The sequence below is a fragment of the Dermochelys coriacea genome, chromosome 3 (genome assembly GCF_009764565.3).
Source record: "Dermochelys coriacea isolate rDerCor1 chromosome 3, rDerCor1.pri.v4, whole genome shotgun sequence".
Lineage (NCBI taxonomy): Eukaryota > Metazoa > Chordata > Testudines > Dermochelyidae > Dermochelys > Dermochelys coriacea.
This window is the reverse complement of record NC_050070.1, coordinates 182,297,111-182,315,872: the sequence shown is the minus strand read 5'-3', so window position 1 is coordinate 182,315,872 and position 18,762 is coordinate 182,297,111. Positions and strand designations below refer to the sequence as shown.

At 38.7% G+C, this 18,762-nt stretch overlaps 1 protein-coding gene across 41 annotated transcripts in view; it reads right to left on the bottom strand.

Moving 5' to 3' along the window:
- NRXN1 (neurexin 1) overlaps positions 1-18,762 on the bottom strand; it is a 1,286,326-nt gene that overhangs the window by 1,177,120 nt on the left and 90,444 nt on the right. For 22 of the 41 annotated variants that reach the window (XM_038395424.2, XM_043511917.1, XM_043511928.1 and 19 more), the window contains exon 3: positions 1,683-1,700. The exons of 16 other annotated variants lie outside the window; for them this stretch is intronic. In XM_038395424.2, the coding sequence (XP_038251352.1) occupies positions 1,683-1,700 (18 nt within the window). The remainder of the gene's footprint in view (positions 1-1,682; positions 1,701-18,762) is intronic. 3 more of the 41 variants (XM_043511916.1, XM_043511922.1, XM_043511919.1) reach the window with 1 other exon arrangement.

The window sequence follows — 18,762 nt, the reverse complement described above, 5'->3', positions numbered from 1 at the left end:
CACAATATAAAAACGTAGACAGATCTACCAGAAGTCTGTAAACACATCCAAGGCTATGTTGGAGTAAAGTTACGGTTGCAACTTTGATCAAATAATCTAAGAAAAGTCTGGATTAAGTCTGTTATTCTGACTTTAATCTGAATAGATAAACTGTACTTCTTCATCACCAAGGCATAATAATTCTGATCTACATCTGGAACTCACATTGACTTCAATGACTTTCATGCATGGATCAGCTATAGAACTGGATCCTTATTTTTGTACTTTCAAGCTTTTTTCAGTCTGGGTGCCAATACCAATGTTACTTTAATGAATTTGTATTTAATATTCATTTATAATTAAGAGTAAAGGAAAGATCCTATTACTGAGCTGAGAGAGAGAGATGCTGTCACAATCTCAGTAGATACTTTCTTTGATTCAAGCCTTGATCCAATATTTTCTTGAATTGTTATGTTTCTTGCACAGGCATCATATGTTTACACAAAAATGCCCAAAGCATCCAGACCTGATGAATCTCTGAATACCTTGCCATATATTTGATGTAGAACATGGACAGATACAGAGGGCCACAGTACATTTGATTCTGTATGGATCAGATCACTATGATGGCTCACTGCATACGTATACTGCAGGGACATTATGCCACAGCTCCACACATGACCAGTCACTTTGCATACCAAGAATCCTTAAGAAATTGCTGATTTTAAAAGTAGTTTGAAAAGTGTATTAAAAGAAAATAAATGTCTGTAATGTTGGTTCTCAAATTTAAAAATAGACCAACTATTTTTTAAAATAAATAATGTTGGATATGAACCTTGTATGCAAAGATTAAGCCCAGAGAGAATTTTTTTACAGGTATGGTTTGTAAAAAGCACCTGAAAATATTGGTTTATAATGCAGATGACAAAAATGACTGCCAACAAAATTGAGGTATCAAACGATGTATTAACATACTGTATCTTTAAATACTATGATACACACATGTACACATTTCTACCAGCTAACAGATTTACTTACCAATATTCTGGCTAGATGGCCTTTGTGCTTTAGTTTCCATTGACTTGTGTCTTACTTTCTTTAAGGGGACTTTATTAAATACCAACGTTATTACTAAAAACACACACCTCTTATTTTCCCAGCATGAAAAGGCAGAGCTGTTTATGTTGGAAACTTTGACAAATCAAGCTTTTCTAAAGCATTGTACCGAAAAGGATAATACAATGACTGATATTTGTAATATAAAAAAGAAAAGAGCTTTCTATGTTCCTATGTAATTAAAATATATCTTTAGCATGCATTAAATTCTTTATGATGAGGAGGAATTATATTCCACATTCATCAAACATTATCTTGTATCATTTTTCATATAGAACACTCAAGATTTCTGTAAACCAGATGGGTGAATTTGGAGAGTCACACAGGTATAAATCCTGAGTAACTCCATTGTTCAGTGGAGTTATTCTGGATTTACACAGTATAATAAATCAGGAATGTGGATTTGTTTTATGTTCTATATGGAAAAAATCACACTAATCAATCAACCTGAAAATCTGCATAAGGAAAAAAATGCAACTTACCGTGTTTAATGATATGCGTACCATTATAACACTAAGCACAAGGGAAAAACACTAAGCACAAGGGAAAAATAAGAGCTTAGGAAAATAAGGTCGAAAAGCACCCACCTTCCACATAGTTGTCTTCTGAAAGCACATAACAGGGAAGGAGAGAAAAGGAAAACATTCATTAAGCAGCATGCAGACTGGAACCTGCCATTGCATGTCTTCATCATGCAAGGCATCAACACAACATGCAAGTGCTCCATAGCTACCATCCGATGGGGAAAACATAAGCACCAGGGAAGCAGTGTTTCTTCTATTCAACACAATTTACATGATATAAAACAAAATAATTCCATTTCCTCAGTGAAGAAACTTTTGAGAGTCTTTTGCTGCTCTTTGTGAAGCAAGTTCTACTTACTTAATCAGAAAGTCTTCTCATAGGTCTTTAGTTAGTAAATAATTAAAAACTTCTGTGATAGGGATTCTAACTATATTTTTCCCTGTTTTTCCAATTTAAATTTTTCTTAATGCCTTATAAAGCAGAATATTTTAAAGAGATTTAACTAGCTATTTTTGGTTTTACAATATGCTGTGAAACATTTAAAACAGCCAACACAGCCAAATCTCTCGTTCTAGTCAAGGGGCCAAATCTTGTAATCAAATATGACAAAATTGCCAGTGAAGCTGGTGGAATGAGCAAGGACTGCAGGATCAGGTCCCGTTATTTATTGACAGCAGACAAGTCTTAAAATTAATCCTGATTTTTGGCCTGGCAGAATGAGTGAAAGGCACAATGCCCACAAATATACAGTGATTTTTAAAACATCAAATTACTTTTATGCTGTTTTTACAGAATCATGCCTAATAGGCCAGATCCTGCAATCTGAGGAAGTTAACAGAATTTGTGCCTAATTAAGGCCTGCCATAGCTAGCAACAATGGGACATTTTGTCTCAGGCCTGACAGTGATTGGGGGAGCAGGCAGCACTCAATAGAGAGCTTCCCCCAAACCTGTTTGGGGAGGTGGGGGCTTGGATTGACTCCCAGCTGGTCAGTCGGAGGGGAGAGTTGGAACTAATGAACAGGTGCAGAATGCTGTACTGACTGGGAAGATCTACCTCCACCTCCCTTGAGCTCTTCCATCAAGGAGGAAGCTCAGGGGAGTGTTTCTCTGCTGTCCAATTTGATTCTGATTGGGAAGAGGATGGGAGAAAGTAAGGAGGTTCCAGAGGAGATAGGAGAAGACTGCTAAGGCAAGATGCACAGGGGAAAGAAGGGGCAACAAAGTTGATGAAAGGAAGTAAGAGCTGAGGAATAACAAAGAGACAATGAGGAAGCCTAAGGTGGGAGAAGAGAAAAAAAGGAAAAGTGGGATTATTACAGCTCTCCCTTTCTGTGACCTGTCCTGGGTTCCACAAACCCTTGCTACAGAATAAGGAATGAGTGGGGAATGCAGGATTTGACCCAGTTCCATTATAACTGGTTGTTTTCAGTGAGAGTCTTTTTGATGGAGCTAACTTTTAAGCATCTATTAAGAGACACAACTGGGCCAGATTTTGATCTAGTGCAAATCAGGATCAATTCTATTGAATTAAACAAAATCAGGCTCAATACTGTGTTTTAATAGTTCAGCTCCTGATCTACCTCAGAATGCTTAAACTTTCATAATCATATTCTCTATAAATTAATATGCCACAAAATATTACAAATCTCGTATGAATTATATTGTATACAAACAAATTATGTTGTGTTGTTTTATAACCTTCTTTATTCCAGCACATGAGATGAACATACTTAAAACTACATTGTATGGGTTGCCACTATTTGAGAATAACCATTATGAACATCCAATATTTAGGGTTTTAGTCCTGTTTGAATTCATAGTTGTAAAGCTCATTATTTTTAATGAAAGTTCTATGCCCATATAAGCAGAGAACATACTTGACAAACTGTTCATTTTAAATTACTGTAATCTTCTCCATACATACAACATCAGCTCAGACTTGTAAAAACTCTGTGCCTGTAACTTCAGTTTGCCATAAAATTGCAACTGATGTATAGTATCCATTACATGCATTTAGGAAAATAAAAAATGAAAAAAATGAGCATGAATAGGAGGATGCTAGTTGTAAATATATATAAAAAACAGCAAGATCCACAAATTATATGAGGACAATGAGAAAACGAAAAATTTATCATTCCATAAAATACAGATTTTTCCCTATCCTCTGTTGCAAATTCTAGTGATATTTTGTTTGTTAAAATGACTTATTTTCTAAAGAATTCTATTTAACAGTCTAATTCTTTTTAGTGCAAATATTGTTTCCTTCCTATTAAATACAATAAAAAAGCAAATTAAACAAAAATAAATGAGTTACTAAAATAGTATTATACCTTTAGTCTACTTCTTTGTAGTACAAATGTATAAAAGATACCAATATTGTGATGACCTGATATTCTGAAATTCTTTTTGGCCTGCTCTATTTAGCTCGAGATATATGTAGTTACAATAAATGAACTTGCAGGCCAGCTCTGAATTTATTAAAGTCAGATGGAATTCTTAAGCTGATATGCCTGGGAGCAGGCTCCTTGTCTCTGAATATAGGACTTTGCTTTATACTAAGGTCCAGCTCATCAACTGGTATACACGGGACTAATCTGTTGAAGGCAATACAGCTACCGATTTATGCTAGTCAGGAATCTGGCCATAAATATTTAATTGTGTGAATAACCATTCAAAATAGTAGCCCTATTGGCATATCTTAATTTGATTTTTGTTAAATAAAATTTGCATTAAAGGTGTTGAATATTGTCCAGTAAACAAAACAGTACGGAATATATATCACCAAAAGACATATGCAATAGTAAGCTATTTATGTTCTTTCTTTCTTTCTTTCTCACACCACCAATAAATGTATCTGTCAGGGTAATTTCAACACATCAGTTTGGGAGTTTAAGTTAAAGATTTTCCGTATCAACAGCTTGATGACAACAAAATGTGTGTGTATGTGGGCAGGGGGAGTCTTTAAACAGGTAAGATATTTTTCAAGGGTTTTCTATGTCAGATTAGCATTTTTATTGATGATAGTATTGTTATATTGTAACAGATACTGGTATGGAGACCATTACACTTCTATCTTATGGCATGTATGTAATACTAACTTTGTCTAATTTTCCTGATTCCCATCCTAGTTTGGTGTGTGTGTTTGTGTGGGTCTTTTAGAGTGAGACATTGCTTAGTGTTGTAAGCACAATCTGGGGAGTCAGAAAATCCTAAATTCTAATTTTGTTCCTTACTCATTTTGACCTTAGGCTAAACACAACACAAGTCCAAATATAGAAGATGACCCGTGAAGTGCTGAGCACCCTAAACTTCCAGTGAAGTCAATGAGATTTGAGAGTATTTAGTACCATACTAAAAGTGGTCAGCATCTTGCATAAAAGGACCTTAACCTCTCTGCTCACATTTCTCCTTCAAGAAAATGGAAATAAGAATTGCTTTATTTACAGTGATGCTGTGAGGATTAGTTAGTTCATGTCTATAAAGCATAAGTGTTAAATATTATTCTTGGCAATATTACAGATAGAAGGAATACTAATTTCTACAATTTAATATAAATATATAGAATCATTCAAATCTCCACAGGAATTCGAGTTGTGTCATGTTGATATAGTCCTTTAGACACAATGAAAGGAAGTCCACACAACTAAAATAATTGGAGATATACTGTCAGGGTTCCTTCCCACTCTGAACTCTAGGGTACAGATGTGGGGACCTGCACGAAAGACCCCATAAGCTTATCTACCATCTTAGGTTAAAAATTCCCCAAGGCACAAAGTCTTTGCCCTTGGATTAGGTAAAACGTTGCCACCACAAAGTGTTTTAGACAAAGAAAAGGGAAAGGACGACTTGGAGTCCTATTCCTCCCAGATATTACCCCAAGTCCTACACCTCCTTTCGTGGGGAAGGCTTGATAATAATATCCTCACCAATTGGTACAGATGAACACAGACCCAAACCTTTGGATCTTAAGAATAATGAAAAAACAATCAGGTTCTTAAAAGATGAATTTTATTTAAAGAAAAGGTAAAAGAATCACCTCTGTAAAATCAGGATGGTAAATACTTTACAGGGTAATCAGATTCAAAACACAGAGAATCCCTCTAGGCAAAATCTTAAATTACAAAAAGACACAAAAACAGGAATACATAGTCCCTCCAGCACAGGAATTTACAAGCCAAAACAAAGAAAAACCTAACACATTTTCTAGCTAGATTACTTACTAACTTTACAGGAATTGAAGGGCTTGCATCATTGATCTGTTCCTGGCAAAGGTGTCACACAGACAGACAGACAAAAAACTCCCCCCCCCTCCAGATTTGAAAGTATCTTGTCCCCTCATTGGTCATTTTGGGTCAGGTGCCAGCGAGGTTACCTTAGCTTCTTAACCCTTTACAGGTGAAAGGATTTTTCCTCTGGCCAGGAGGGATTTTATAGCACTGTATACAGAAAGGTGGTTACCCTTCCCTTTATATTTATGACATATACCCACTTAGCTCAGGTCTGAATTTGAGCCATTAAGATTATTTACTTCACTTAAGCTTTTACATTTACCTTCACATGAATACAAAGTGGCCTAAATAGTGGCATCAAGCCACACTTCTATAATACTGGTAGTGCAGACATGCAGCACCACAAACAGAGCTTCAGGTGGTACTGGGCTTCAGATAAGCATAATGGCCTCTCCTGGAAACTGCAGACTCCAGGCCATGCTATGATGGCCCAGTATGCACTCCACTCCATATCTAGCAAGCTCTGGGCCATGGTCTCACCTCATCTCCATCCATTTGTACAAACTAGCCTTGAGAGCTGGGCAAGGGGATATGAAGACTAACAGGTTGGGCAGGAAGGTCCAAGCAGACCAGACACTATCTTTATAGCAGACTAGAAAAATATTACATTCTTTGTAGATTGAGGAGGGAGAATGGAGGAGAAAGGTAAAGACCCAGCAAAAACTCCAGCAAGGTGGATCCAAAGCTATTCTCCTCAAGAACTTTCCATTTGTGCAATGAGATGTAGTCCCCTGGAAAACAAAATCATGCTATATGAGCCAGGACCAACTCTCATCCTTATCAAGGTTGTTTCATCAATATCTATAAAGAGAATGGGTATAAATGCCACCTGATGTTTGGCACTTTCTCCTCTCACATCCTTGCTTCAATTTGTCATTTAGATTGGAGTATCTTCTGTCTGAACTTTCTTACTTCCATGGCACAATTATAATGTCTATGGCACAGAACCATATTGGTGCCATATCTAGATATATTTTCAGGACAGATTTCCTCACATTTGCACTGGTGTAAACCAGAAGTAATGGTACTGAAGTCAATGGAGCTACACCAGTGTAAAACTGGTGTAAAGGAGGAGAATCAGGCCCATTACAGTCAAATGTTTTGTCTCCCTCAGCCACAGTGATTCATGCCCCTCCCCGAGTCTGCCGCATTCATCCACATTCACACTCATCTTGAGGGGACGCTGTGCCTCAAAGAGCAGCCCTGCTAGGCTGCAATGGAAACTTGAACCCTGAAGAGCCTCTTCCACTAGTTACTGGGGTGACTTTGTACATTCCCTGTTGCCTGGTTGTACAGCATTGCCTCATAGGCTTAACTGCAGCAATTGTATCCAATTTTCTCTACCACCACAGGATGGCTGCAGAGGCAGGAGGAGCTGAAAAGACCTGTGGTCTCAACAACAAAGAAAGAGAACAGAAAAGTCTTGCAAGGAACCGCCCATTAGCCTTGCTGTCTGGTAGACCAGTCTGAGCCAGATCATTGCCCCTTCATTGCTCAGCCACTCTCTTGAGTTCAAGAACTCTCTTTGGGCTTAGTCTCCACATGTAGGGCTCAATGGCAAGATAAATTCCTTGTGCCCTCTTTTTCCTTTGTGCACCTATTTGGGGTGCGCACTATCTGGGCCTTTATATGCCACACGTTATTTCATGGCACAAAAGCCCCAGAAATCCTGCTGTGGACAATCTTACTTTTAGTTTAAGATGTTGGACCACATTCTGCTCTCAACTATGCTGGTATAAACCCAGAAACAGTCCATTGACTTCACACACTTAGCCAGATCCTCAGTTGATGTAAATTGGCATAGCTCAGCTGAAGTCAATGGAGCTATGCCAATCTGCACCACCTGATAATCTGGGCTACTATCTTCTATGGGGTTATTTCAGGTTACATCAATTTAGCTATGAGCAGAATCTGGCCCATTTTACAATTTACAACCATAGCCAGGACATCTCTAATTATTTTACCCCTTTATTATCTGTTTCACTGATAAGAAATAGGAATTATTTATTACATGATTTGTTTATGATTTAAAAATAATTTAAAGATCTGTTAATGCTTCATGGAAACACTGAGAAAGCACTTATCTTTCTTAGAAATTAATTAATTTATAGGTATTATGGCTATGTCAGATATTTCATTTTTTTCTTCTAAGATATTAACACTTCTGCCCATGCACAGTGCACATAATTTGCTCATTGTGCAGCTCCCTGCGTAATTTGTTCCCCACTCAGAAGTGTAATGTTGTTTCTGACATCACAATGGACAGTATTGAAGAGGGATTCAAAACCACAGAAAAGATTTATAATGTTATGTAAGAGAATCAGCAGAAGGAGCAGAGGAGGGGCTCTTATAAAATAAACCTTACTTTGCTGTACATCTTGCAATAAAAATGAGAGAGGGAACTAGAAAATGTGATATATAGGAAGTGTTATTTCTAAGTAGAAGATTTTGTCAAAGGATGATGTATTCATGTTTCCTCTATATCTATATGCAGACATAATTGTACTATAGGACCATCCCTTTTCCTACCAACATTTCTTTCTATGGAACTGTATTAAAAACTGTGGACCAGCCCCTAAGCTGGTATGAATTAGCATAACTCAGGGGTTCTCAAACTTCATTGAACCACTACCCGCTTCTGACAACAAAGTCACTACATGACCCTGAGAGGAGAGGGGGCCACAGCCTGAGCTCCACTGCCCCAGGTGGGCATAAAGCTCAGGCTTCAGCTTCAGCAAGTCAAATGCTGGCCCTGGAGACCCCATTAAAAAGGTGTCATGACCCACTTTGGGGTACCAACCCACAGTTTCAGAACCACTGGCATTGATTCATTTGTACCCATTTACAGCAGTTGAGAATCTGGCTTTCTAAATTTGACACTAAATCTAATCTATTTTAACAGTGACTTGTGAAAATAATTGGAAAGATATTTTAAAAGTCTTAATACCAAATTAATCTAAAGCAATAAACTGATGGACACTTGCCATTAGTACAGGTCTCTTCATGTGCTGTTTATCTGAATAATTTCCATTTGAAAGTTTTTGATTCAACTTTCTGTATACAGTGCTATAAAATCCCTCCTGGTCAGAGGAAAAATCCTTTCATCTGTAAAGGGTTAAGAAGCTAATGTAACCCCGCTGGCACCTGACCCAAAATGGCCAATGAGGGGACAAGATACTTTCAAATCTGGAGAGGGCGGGAAAACTAAGGGTTTGGTCTGTCTGTGTGATGCTCTTGCTGGGAACAGATCAGGAATGCAGCCTTACAACTCCTGTAAAGTTAGTAAGTAATCTAGCTAGAAAATGCGTTAGATTTTCTTTTGTTTAATAGCTTGTAATATAAGCTGTGCTGGACTGAATGTATATTCCTGTTTTTGTGTCTTTTTGTAACTTAACGTTTTGCCTAGAGGGATTCTCTATGTTTTTAATTTGACTACCCTGTAAGATATTTACCATCCTGATTTTACAGAGGTGATTCTTTTACCTTTTCTTTAATTAAAAGTCTTCTTTTAAGAATCTGATTGTTTTTTCATTGTTCTTAAGATCCAAAGGTTTGGGTCTGTGTTCATCTATGCAAATTGGTGAGGATTTTTATCAAGTCTTCCCCAGGAAAGGGGGTGTACGGCTTAGGGGGGGATATTTTGGGAGAAGATTTCTCCAAGTGGTCTCTTTCCCTGTTCTTTGTTTAAAACGCTTGGTGATGGCAGCATACTGTTCAAGGACAAGGCAAAGTTTGTACTTTGGGGAAGTTTTTAACCTAAGCTGGTAAGAATAAGCTTAGGGGGTCTTTCATGCAGGTCCCCACATCTGTACCCTAAAGTTCAGAGTGGGGAAGGAACCTTGACAATGCTGAAATGAATTTTAAGTTTCAAATTGCAATTACAAAATATATGATAATGATAAATAATACAGTCATCCATATGGTACCTGATTCTGTGCCCAGCTGCCTCCTCTCATGGGGGGAGGTGAACAGGGACACAAACGTCTCCTCACTTGTTTCCTCAGGTAGGTAGTGTTTTGCCCCTATAGAACAAGATTTGGGGGCCCATCCACAAATCCTGCAAATTCCCCTCAGGCACAGCGGGAGGCTGAAAGGGCCTGATCCAGTGGACTTTGACTCCAGTGGGCTTTGGATTTAATGGGACTGCCATTGCTAGCACCATCCAGGGGACTCCCCAGTGCAAAGTGTGGAACAATAATATGGATAGGGCTATATTATCTTTCCCTAGGGAACTCCACCGAGCTAGTGGTGGGATTATGTAATTCTCCCCCACCCCCAGCTCTGCCTCCTGCTTTCCTGGCTATTCTACTTCCTGCCCCATATCGATCTCTCATTGCATGGAGCACCCTATGAGATGCCTAGAGCAAGAGGAGGAAACTATCACAGAAGCAGCTGGCTTGCGTTCCCATGCAGGATGGGATACAAGGCTCTCCTTCAGACAAGGCTCTCCAAGGCACAGTTGGACCCTGTGATCTCACTTACAACTTTACACAAGGATAAATCAATTAGGCCCAATCAGTTACACCTCTATAAATTTGGAGTAACTCCATTGACTTCAGTAGAGTTACTCCAGACTAAGTTGTAGTCTCAGAATGGGGGACTGTATTCTGGAAAGCACTGTCTTTGAAAAGGACTGAGATTTCTTTGTTTTTAAACAACTGAACATGACCTAGTGCAATGCAGTGGATAAAGAACTAATGCAATCCTCTGATGCATAAGCAAAGAAATATCAAATACAAGTACAGAGGCGGTATATCCTCTATATATGGTATTAGTGAGACAATTACTGGGATACTGTGTACAATTCTGGTGCTCACAATTGAAAAAGAATATGAAACAATAAAAGAGGTACAAAAATTGTTACAAAAGTAATTCATGGTCTGAAAACATGACTTAGAATGACAGACTAAAGGAGCTTATTCTACAGAACATAACAAAGAGAAGATTAAGAGGTGCCTTGATCATATCTATACCTACCTATACATGGAGAAGATATTTGATACTGGAGGGCTTTTTAACCTAGCATATAAAGTCATAACAAGATCCAATGGCTGGACGCTGAAGTCAGCAAGGTTCAAACTGGAAATAGGAGCATATTTTTAACAGAGAGGAATTAACTATTGGAACAGCTTGTAGTAAGTTCCCCACCACTTGGAGTCTTTACATCAAAACAGAATCTCTTTCTAAAGTATAGGCTGTAGTTCAACTGCAAGATATCAGGTTACACACAGAAATCACTGAGAGAAGTTCTATGGCCTGTGCCATGCAGGAGGTCAGACTAGATGGTCACAATGGTCCCTTCTGGTCACACTGGTGTAACTGACAGCAAAACCAGAGCTTAAGCTTTAGTGACTATTTTGACCTCCCTCTCAAACACAAATACTGTTCAAATATATTATTCTCTTTCAAAGCCCATTTCTGAATCCTTTACTCGAGTAAAGCACACATTGAAAAAGAAATATTTCCTCTTAAGAGGTTAAATATAATGGCTGAAAAAGAGATTTATTTAAACAAACTGTTACTCTAATTCCCAATGAGGAAAATGCTCCACTTCCAATTGTGGTAATCTTATTTCTATGTACTGTAACATTTCTAATTTCCTTCCCAGCTGCCTGTGGAGGAGATAAGCAGAATCACAATCAAACAAGATATAATTAAGTCTATACTCCTTTTAAAGCAATATATTTTTATGATAAACTGTTCAGTTCCCACATAGTTGTAACATTATTCTATCACCTACAAGTTTATCAAATGTGAAGTTTTCCAAGTGTGTTTTAGTTGAGGTTATTAGTTCAATTGTAATAGACTAAGGTATTGTATTGGCATCTATTTTTAAATGCAGTACAGTAAGATAGACTGAGGCTTTATCACAATCACAGCAGTGGTTAAGCGGATTTTCCTTCTCCCAAACCTACAGAACATCAGACTTTTGGCCTGAAGTTCAGGGACTCGGGAGGTTCTCTGGAACCTCAGGATTACTTGCAAAATCTAATGGCTTTTGCCATGCTTAGCCATTAGCACCACAAGTGTCATGACTGAAGCAGCCACAACCACAGAAGAGGTTAGAGGAGCAATAAGGATGGATGCTGCCAGCATGAGTTCAAAGAAGAGACTCCTGAATCCTTAAGACCTGCTATTGTCAGAATTCATTTAATAGGGAAAGATCATTTTCCTGATGGATAACTAACAAAAATAAAATGAAATTAGATGTCAGCTTCTAATTTTTAAAAGAGTATTTTTCTTTTTCTTTTTCTTTTCTTTTTAGCAACAGAAACCAGGGAGTGAAATCATGGTCTCATTTAAGTCAATGGGAATTTTGCCATTGACTTCAGTGGGGCCAGGATGCCACTCAAGGTGTGTGTGTGTAGGGACACAGGGCTCCAGAGAAAGCCAGGCTCTGGGTTGCAGCCCATAAGAAAATCTCAAGTTTGTCAATTTCTCATTGAAGGCACATCTGGGTTCTTCTCACCCACAACTAAGGACAGTTCACCAAACAAACAAGGAAACAAAACTAACTGCATCTGATGAAGTGAGCTGTAGCTCACGAAAGCTTATGCTCAAATAAATTTGTTAGTCTCTAAGGTGCCACAAGTACTCCTTTTCTTTTTATGAATACGGACTAACACAGCTGCTACTCTGAAAACTAACTAAGTTCTTTCTTCCATTTCCAGGATTTAAATTTTTTGAGAACTTTGTTTTTAAGGACCCTTTTATTCTTCCCTCACCAGCCAACCACTCTTTATAAATTCCTCTCTTTTACTTCTGGCAGCTGTGCCCTTTAGCTTAGATAAACCCCAGCTGCATCGGTTCTCTCTGTTCAAAGGAACAAATGGAAGTTAAGCACTCAACTCCCACTGAAAGTCACTGGGAGTTGGGCACCTAACTGATACCTGTGCCTTTGAACATCTCCTCCTTAATCCCTACAGGTCTTGTTTCATACAAACGGGGTAAGAAAACTGGGTCATTGGGTCTGGCCCTGTTTGGACAACTGTCCACAGTTGTCTAAGAACCAGAGGGGTAGTATATTCTGTCACATGCTTCTCTCTGTAGCATTATTATTGCATTTGGTTTCCTCCAGCTGTTACTGAGCTGTTTTGGTTGCTTGACACAAATAAGATTTTCTCAGCTTTCATTAGTATAGTCTTATGAACAAAGCTAATTGTTGTGGCAAGGATAAGAGAGCAGGCTGTAGCAGGCTGGAGTAAACTGAGTTCTGTAGCAGTGATGTATGGTGATGTGGGTATTTCCATTTCAAGAGTATTTATTTTTAAAGTAAATCATGAAATAAAAGTGAATTAATCAAACCAGAGTAATTACTTCAAAGGAACTATTCTTGATCACGCTGATGTAATGACAGCAGATTCTGGCCCAATACATCTGATTCTTCACCACTTTGTTCTTTGTGCATCTACACCTACATTTACACCTCTACAAAGTGACTTAAAACAAGCCAGCCCACCATTTGGGGGACCTATTTTACACCAATCAGCCATCCCATGACTAGAAGCCACAGGAGAACCCACCTATCAGAAGTGGTGCTAGCATAGGCCATAAAGTGACCAATCTGTCACCAACATGAACATCTTAGGAATAACTGATGCTTAGCAGAAACCACACGAGGTGTTGCAGAGGGAGAACCATGTTCAGCTAGGAGGATTAGGATGGAAAGATTGATGAGCTGGCATGAGTGAGTGATACGACTGATGCATTTGGAGGGGAGATGGAAATGAAGGATTTTGGGAAGGAGAGAGATGTCACATGTATTGTTCCCAGGGATGGTAAATGTTTTGAGTGAGCCTCTTTAAAGCTTTCTCCCCCGTCTAGTATTATATAGTAAGTGGGCAGACTCCTGCACTTCCTCAGCATTGCAATGCCTAAATCTCCTTGTGAATCAAACACTTTTTGTCTGAGGGTGTTTGGGAAAGGCACCTTTTTCACAGGCCAACACTGTATGTTGAACCCCTTTGAAACCTCCTGGGCAACCGCATAGAAGTTGTTTCTAGCATCTAGCTCTTGGACCATGACTGCTCCCATCTCAGGTACTGTACAAGTAGAACAGCTAGTGGGAGCACAGATTTAAGGGAGCTGTATTTTCTGGAGGTGAGGGGATGTCTGTGAAGAGATAGCCCAGTTATAAGGGCCAGTGCTTGCTTTCTTGACAGATCACAGGATCACAGTTGTCCTCAGATTTTGAAAGCTGTGATACATGCCCCTCTACCCCGACTCCTCCAGGATCCTTTGTTCTCTTCCCAAGGATTTTACTTCTGAAGCATATGTTTTGGACCTAAGCCACTTCTCTATCACTATTCTACTGCAGAAACTATATTGCCTTAACATCAGACCATGATAAAACTTGTCTTTTGGAATGTTACCTTAAGGCAGTAGCTCACCATGCTAGCATACTACCAGAGTGCCAGCAATGAAGGGTCTCTGATCCCATGTGATTTCCAGAAGCCATAGAATCACTTGGAGCTGGCAAACTGGTTTGAATTTATAGATTATCAGATTTTGGCTATATTAAGTAGAAGTGGTTTGGGATTCAATTGCAAGGAACAATTTTGCTAAAATGCAAAAGACACTGTAGTATATATTTACATGACATCTAAAAGGAAAGATTTATAATGAACTTCAGTAGGACTGAGTCAAAATGCAGAGTCTTCTAAAAAACATAAAACGAGGATCTAGGGTTAGTTAAGTATGCAGAATAGCTGAGGATGTCATATCTCACTCATACAGATATACTTTTGAAGGTATAAGAAAGTATTAATACTAATTATTCTCTTCCTCCATCTATACAGTTGGACTTATAGTAGACTGATCACCTGGCATAACAGCTAGAGGGGTATTAAAATATTATCAATCAGTAAGTATTTAAAACTCTGAACTGTTTCTAAAATAGTTTCTCTCTGAAATATTTGTCCTAAGCACAATATGTGGATGGCATCCGACCCAAGATACTTTTCCAATGAGCAGGAAAACTATCCTTCAAGAGGTTTCAGAGTAGCAGCTGTGTTAGTCTGTATTCGCAAAAAGAAAAGGAGTACTTGTGGCACCTTAGAGACTAACAAATTTATTAGAGCATAAGCTTACGTGAGCTACAGCTCACTTCATCGGATGCATTTGGTGGAAAAAACAGAGGAGAGATTTATGTACACACACACAGAGAACATGAAACAATGGGTTTATCATACACACTGTAAGGAGAGTGATCACTTAAGATAAGCCATCACCAGCAGCAGGGGGGGGAAAGGAGGAAAACCTTTCATGGTGACAAGCAAGGTAGGCTAATTCCAGCAGTTAACAAGAATATCAGAGGAACAGTGGGGGGTGGGGCGGGAGGGAGAAATACCATGGGGAAATAGTTTTACTTTGTGTAATGACTCATCCATTCCCAGTCTCTATTCAAGCCTAAGTTAATTGTATCCAGTTTGCAAATTAATTCCAATTCAGCAGTCTCTCGTTGGAGTCTGTTTTTGAAGCTTTTTTGTTAAAGTATAGCCACTCTTAGGTCTGTGATCGAGTGACCAGAGAGATTGAAGTGTTCTCCAACTGGTTTTTGAATGTTATAATTCTTGACGTCTGATTTGTATCCATTCATTCTTTTACGTAGAAACTGTCCAGTTTGGCCAATGTACATGGCAGAGGGGCATTGCTGGCACATGATGGCATATATCACATTGGTAGATGCACAGGTGAACGAGCCTCTGATAGTGTGGCTGATGTGATTAGGCCCTATGATGGTATCCCCTGAATAGATATGTGGACAGAGTTGGCAACGGGCTTTGTTGCAAGGATAGGTTCCTGGGTTAGTGGTTCTGTTGTGTGGTGTGTGGTTGCTGGTGACTATTTGCTTCAGATTGGGGGGCTGTCTGTAAGCAAGGACTGGTCTGTCTCCCAAGATCTGTGAGAGTGATGGGTCGTCCTTCAGGATGGGTTGTAGATCCTTGATGATGCGTTGGAGAGGTTTTAGTTAGGGGCTGAAGGTGATGGCTAGTGGCGTTCTGTTGTTTTCTTTGTTGGGCCTGTAGGTAGGAATAGCGGTCAGTAGGTTTCCGATATATTCCTACCTACATGCCTCTAGCTTTCATCCAGATCATACCACTCGATCCATTGTCTACAGCCAAGCGCTACGATATAACTGCATTTGCTCCAACCCCTCAGACAGAGACAAACACCTACAAGATCTCTATCATGCATTCTTACAACTACAATACCCACCTGCTGAAGTGAAGAAACAGATTGACAGAGCCAGAAGAGTACCCAGAAGTCACCTACTACAGGACAGGCCCAACAAAGAAAACAACAGAACGCCACTAGCCATCACCTTCAGCCCCCAACTAAAACCTCTCCAACGCATCATCAAGGATCTACAACCTATCCTGAAGGACGACTCATCACTCTCACAGATCTTAGGAGACAGACCAGTCCTTGCTTACAGACAGCCCCCCAATCTGAAGCAAATACTCACCAGCAACCACACACCACACAACAGAACCACTAACCCAGGAACCTATCCTTGCAACAAAGCCCGTTGCCAACTCTGTCCACATATCTATTCAGGGGATACCATCATAGGGCCTAATCACATCAGCCACACTATCAGAGGCTCGTTCACCTGCGCATCTACCAATGTGATATATGCCATCATGTGCCAGCAATGCCCCTCTGCCATGTACATTGGCCAAACTGGACAGTCTCTACGTAAAAGAATGAATGGACACAAATCAGACGTCAAGAATTATAACATTCAAAAACCAGTTGGAGAACACTTCAATCTCTCTGGTCACTCGATCACAGACCTAAGAGTGGCTATACTTCAACAAAAAAGCTTCAAAAACAGACTCCAACGAGAGACTGCTGAATTGGAATTAATTTGCAAACTGGATACAATTAACTTAGGCTTGAATAGAGACTGGGAATGGATGAGTCATTACACAAAGTAAAACTATTTCCCCATGGTATTTCTCCCTCCCGCCCCACCCCCCACTGTTCCTCTGATATTCTTGTTAACTGCTGGAATTAGCCTACCTTGCTTGTCACCATGAAAGGTTTTCCTCCTTTCCCCCCCCCTGCTGCTGGTGATGGCTTATCTTAAGTGATCACTCTCCTTACAGTGTGTATGATAAACCCATTGTTTCATGTTCTCTGTGTGTGTGTACATAAATCTCTCCTCTGTTTTTTCCACCAAATGCATCCGATGAAGTGAGCTGTAGCTCACGAAAGCTTATGCTCTAATAAATTTATTAGTCTCTAAGGTGCCACAAGTACTCCTTTTCTTTATCCTTCAAGAAAATATCTCCCCTTCAGGCAGGGTGAATGCCACCGAATAACACTGTTTGTTTAAAAAGATATTTCTTATGTTCCCAGCAGGACAAGTGGAATTTTAATGCTCTGAGGGTGGAATTTTGGCCCATTGCAATCAGGGGCAAAACGCCATTGGTATCAATGGGGCCACAATTTTACCCCAAAAGCCTATCTACACCATAAATGTGATTATAAGAATTATGGTCACGAAAGCAGAAAACAGAACGCATACTACGTGGCTTTTGCAGCCAATTGAAACTAACGAGGATAGCTCACAAACAACCTACAAGTCCGAGAATTATTTACAGAGATTTTTCACCAAATAATTCTGCATAATGAATAAATCTGAGAAAATAATTATATGGTAACTGAGAAATTGACAAATGAGAAAAGGGGTGAAATGTTTCAGATAAATGTATTCTTATGAATTACTTGCTTATCTGTGCATGTATGTGTGTGTGTGTGTGTGTGTGTGTGTGTGTGTGTATATTTAAGGATACACGCATATAATTCACATATCTATTGCTCAAACTGTTTAAATTTTTCGCTCTCTCATGGTAAATATATCAAACAAACAATCAGAAAAATGTAGGAATAATGTTACATTATACAATACACATTCTGATACCAGTGCAATGAAATACAACCAATATATTGTATAAGTGAATGATGTAATATGATCCAGTACTTTATAGATACAATTTCAGACAATACACTGAAAACTTTTATTGAACTAACACAGAAATGGATCAAAATATTCTATTATTCCACCGTGGTGCAAAAAAGTACAATATTGAATGTTCCAGCAAATCTCTATCTGCAATTTTACAAAGCAAAGGCTGATGTATACAACGCTGCTTAAGAAAAATTCTAAGCAAGCAGTATTAATGAATAGGATATTAAAAGTGTTGTGTGCTTTTATTTTTAATATTTCAATAAACTGCTGAATTGTAATTACAGTATGTTCCACAACGTGTTCAAATAAGAACTGTGCAGAGCCACTAATAGCCTTATAAGTCAGACCATCTAGTTTACAAAGGTGTGACCTAAATCGTGTTCAATTAAGCTAAATAGTTAATTTACTCTGATTTTATGGCTCACAATGCCTTTGCACTTTTTGAAACATATACTTTTTTCAAAACAAGTTCAAAATGAAAAAAAAGTAATGCTGGTAAATCATTCATTTTTTTAAGAAAAATATATTAATATTTCAAAACACATTTCCCAGAACATGCTTGTAATGCATGTGGAGTAGACGCCACATTTGACTTCACTGCAAAATAAAAGCCATTTGTCTCCAAGCACACTTTAGAAGATTGTCTCGAGTGTTTTTCTTTTATCCCTAATGCATGTACCTCTTAACATTTTAATAGTGGCTATTTTATCATTTTTCATCCAGAATCCATTATGAGGATCAAAGTTCTAAAACACACTATCTCCACTGATATTATTTGCAAAACCTTTTTTTATGTTTTTACCACTTTGTTGCTCTGCCTTACATATCATGTGCCAATGAAACTCTCACATGTATTTAAAAGACATGACAA